At 36.6% G+C, this 2,856-nt stretch overlaps 1 protein-coding gene across 1 annotated transcript; it reads left to right on the top strand.

The window, feature by feature from the left end:
- Nucleotides 1–388: 388 nt before the first annotated feature.
- Nucleotides 389–1,470, top strand: LOC126354839 (homologous-pairing protein 2 homolog). Its single transcript, XM_050004815.1, has one exon. The coding sequence runs from the start codon at nt 671–673 to the stop codon at nt 1,295–1,297; it is 627 nt and encodes a 208-aa protein (XP_049860772.1). The 5' UTR covers nt 389–670; the 3' UTR covers nt 1,298–1,470.
- Nucleotides 1,471–2,856: the final 1,386 nt, after the last annotated feature.

Genomic DNA, 2,856 nt, shown 5'->3' with positions numbered 1-2,856 from the left:
CTGCGCATATGTGTTTTCACTATGTATTTTCTTTAACTCGGCGATTTGTTGTTGGAGCCTATTAACTTCTTCCTGAAGCGCCTGAATTTCAGTCTCACTAACAGTTTCCATAACTTAAAAATACAGTACGTAACCGCAGCTCCAAAACTCTTAAACACTTTACACTTCAGCAAGAACGCCGGATTTTTCTGGAAGACTTCAGTAACCCACTCCGATACATTACACTAGTGCAATCGCAAGAAAACGTACGTATTACGGAAACATATGAGTATAAGAATACGATTTCCCGCCATTAGATCCATTCAGCAGACTTCAGAGAGTACAACTAAAGCAACGAGTAACTAGCCATATGACCATGGAGATGACAGAGACAGAATTCTCTATATCTTTGGATGCGTACAGAGAAAGTTATGTAGGAGTTAGCAAAATTTTGCATGTTCGAGATGTCATACTATACTGAAAATAAAACGATAGCAGACAGTGTCCAACTACGTTATCTACTGCTTTTCCGATCAGAATTTAGATACCGTTAATATCATTGACGAAGGTCATTTGTTTTCTCTTGTTTACAAATGCCTACCGGTTCAGCGTGTTTATGTACGAAGAAAAAATTTGAAGGGAAAGCGCGGGATTATAGCATATGTTGGTGTGTTGTGTATGAGCATTGAATATGAGTGCTAGCGAGGCTGTGTTAAAATATTTACGGGACCAAAATCGCCCGTACAGCGCAAATGATATCTTTATGAACCTTCATAAAGAATTTGGAAAAACTGCTATACAAAAAGCACTTGATGAATTAACTGAAAAAGGAAAACTTAAGGAGAAAATATATGGGAAACAGAAGGTGTATGCCGTTGAGCAAGTTCAGGAAGGAAACAGTGAAGATATGAATAAGGAACTTAGTGATTTAGATAAGGAAATTGCGAAGGTATCTGATGAACTGCAATCAGCTGAGCAGCAGCTTCGTGCGCACGAGTCACTGCTTCAAAAATTACTTACTACGTTGACAACAGAAGATGCTGTGAAGGAAAAGAGCGTACTGGAGGAGAAAGTTTCAAAACTGACCGAGAAACTAGAACAGCTTTCGAAAAATGCCGTACCCATTTCCAAAAAGGAACGAGATAAAATTGTGAATTTACGTGACAAAAATGTGAAGGAATGGAGGAAACGAAAATCGCTTTGTATGGATATTGTGAACTCTATACTTGAAGGTTATCCTAAAGACAAGAAATCCCTGTTAGAAGAAATAGGCATTGAAACTGATGAAGATGCAGGAGTCTCTTTGTCGTGTTTCTGATCTAAATAGCAAGTCGTTTGTTCCTTTTTCCTGAGGTTTATGAAAAATATCAGTTCAAACTTAATGGAATCGTGTTGCAGTGAACAGATTCCATTGTATATCACCACTCATATCAGTGGATTGTAGAGAAGTAACGATCAGTTGTTAGTTATTAAACGATTGCTAATGATGTGCCACGGTGTTTCTTTGCAGTGGTAAATACATTCTACACGCCGACATAAGGTATCAGTTTCTGGCTACCATATTATTACGAGAACAGTTGTAGCTTATTTTTTCTGCAAATGCGTGAAAAGCTTCAAAGTAAAAGTGTGTGAATGTGTGAAAAAATAATATATATATCCATTCGTGTGTTTTCTTATATTAACCTCACAAATTCTATATCTTTGTAAAGTGATATTTGGGCAAATAATTATACTATTCTACTACTTACCATTAAAAATGTGCTCACACACAAACATGTCAACAGAATTAAACTCTTTGTGTTTACGAAGCCAGAAAAAGCATAGTTGTCTGTATATTAGTTTTTGCTGCTGATTCCAGTGTTGCTATGAGGCCAGTCAGACAGCTCAGCGCTCAGAAAACTCACCAGATTATATCAAAACATGAAGTGTGAGGGGGCACAGCGAAATTACAGTTTAAAACTTGCATCAAAATAAGTACAGCTAACTGAAATACACGATTTGCTGCTGTAGAAGAAGCTTTGCAGCAATTTTATTTTAGGCTGCTGGTATTTCAACAAATCACACATACACTTCTGTATGATGATAACTGATATATTTTTACACACATTGTCATAACATCATGCACTGTTCCTTCAATGTGTTTCATGATTACTATTACCATAATTAATGCCATTTCTTACTCAAAATTACTTTACAAATCTTGTAACTGTTGTGATCTTTCCAAAGGCTGGTTTTGTGCAGGTCACCATGCTAGTCCATCCTATACGTGCCTCTTCATCTCTGCAAAATAATTCTAACAAATATTAAAATTCAGTTTATAAAAGATGTGATAGATGACAGATGTTTTTGGGGTCTACTGAATCTGAATTGTTAGTGTTCTGTTTCATACTGAGAGAAATGGAAGGTAGCAGGTTACTGAACACTTAGTACTGTTCAAATGTATAATACCCTTCATATTTTCTTTGGGTCTATTTGTACCTGGGATATTTATTTCTTGCCTGCTACAAACATCCAATTTCTAAAGTACTACAAAATTAGTGAACATATTTATTTTTACTCACTTCCAGTGTGCTAGATGGCAGCAGACAATAGGCAATGAAATTACAAACCATTAATGTTGCACAGATTTTTTTTTCTGTTCCCCCCCCCCCCCCCCCCCCCCCACACACACACACACACACACATTGCTTGTATGAGTATTCTTGTATTACTCAAACAAGCAATGTGTTCAAACAAGCAATGTGACTAGCATGCACACACGTAATGTTGTGTGGTAGGATTTATGTGAATGCCTTGATAAAGAACTAAAGTCTGAAACTGTTTGCCATTTAAATAAAAACAAACTTCTCTACCACGTTGACAGTTTTGTAATTTCAC

The sequence above is a fragment of the Schistocerca gregaria genome, chromosome 3 (assembly GCF_023897955.1).
Source record: "Schistocerca gregaria isolate iqSchGreg1 chromosome 3, iqSchGreg1.2, whole genome shotgun sequence".
Taxonomy (NCBI): domain Eukaryota; kingdom Metazoa; phylum Arthropoda; class Insecta; order Orthoptera; family Acrididae; genus Schistocerca; species Schistocerca gregaria.
Note: the sequence above shows the minus strand (reverse complement) of the source record. Positions and strands in the feature narration are given on the sequence as shown.

Excerpts from the sequence above, each read along its gene's own strand:
- LOC126354839 (XM_050004815.1), top strand. The coding sequence starts at position 671 with ATGAGTGCTAGCGAGGCTGTGTTAAAATATTTACGGGACCAAAATCGC.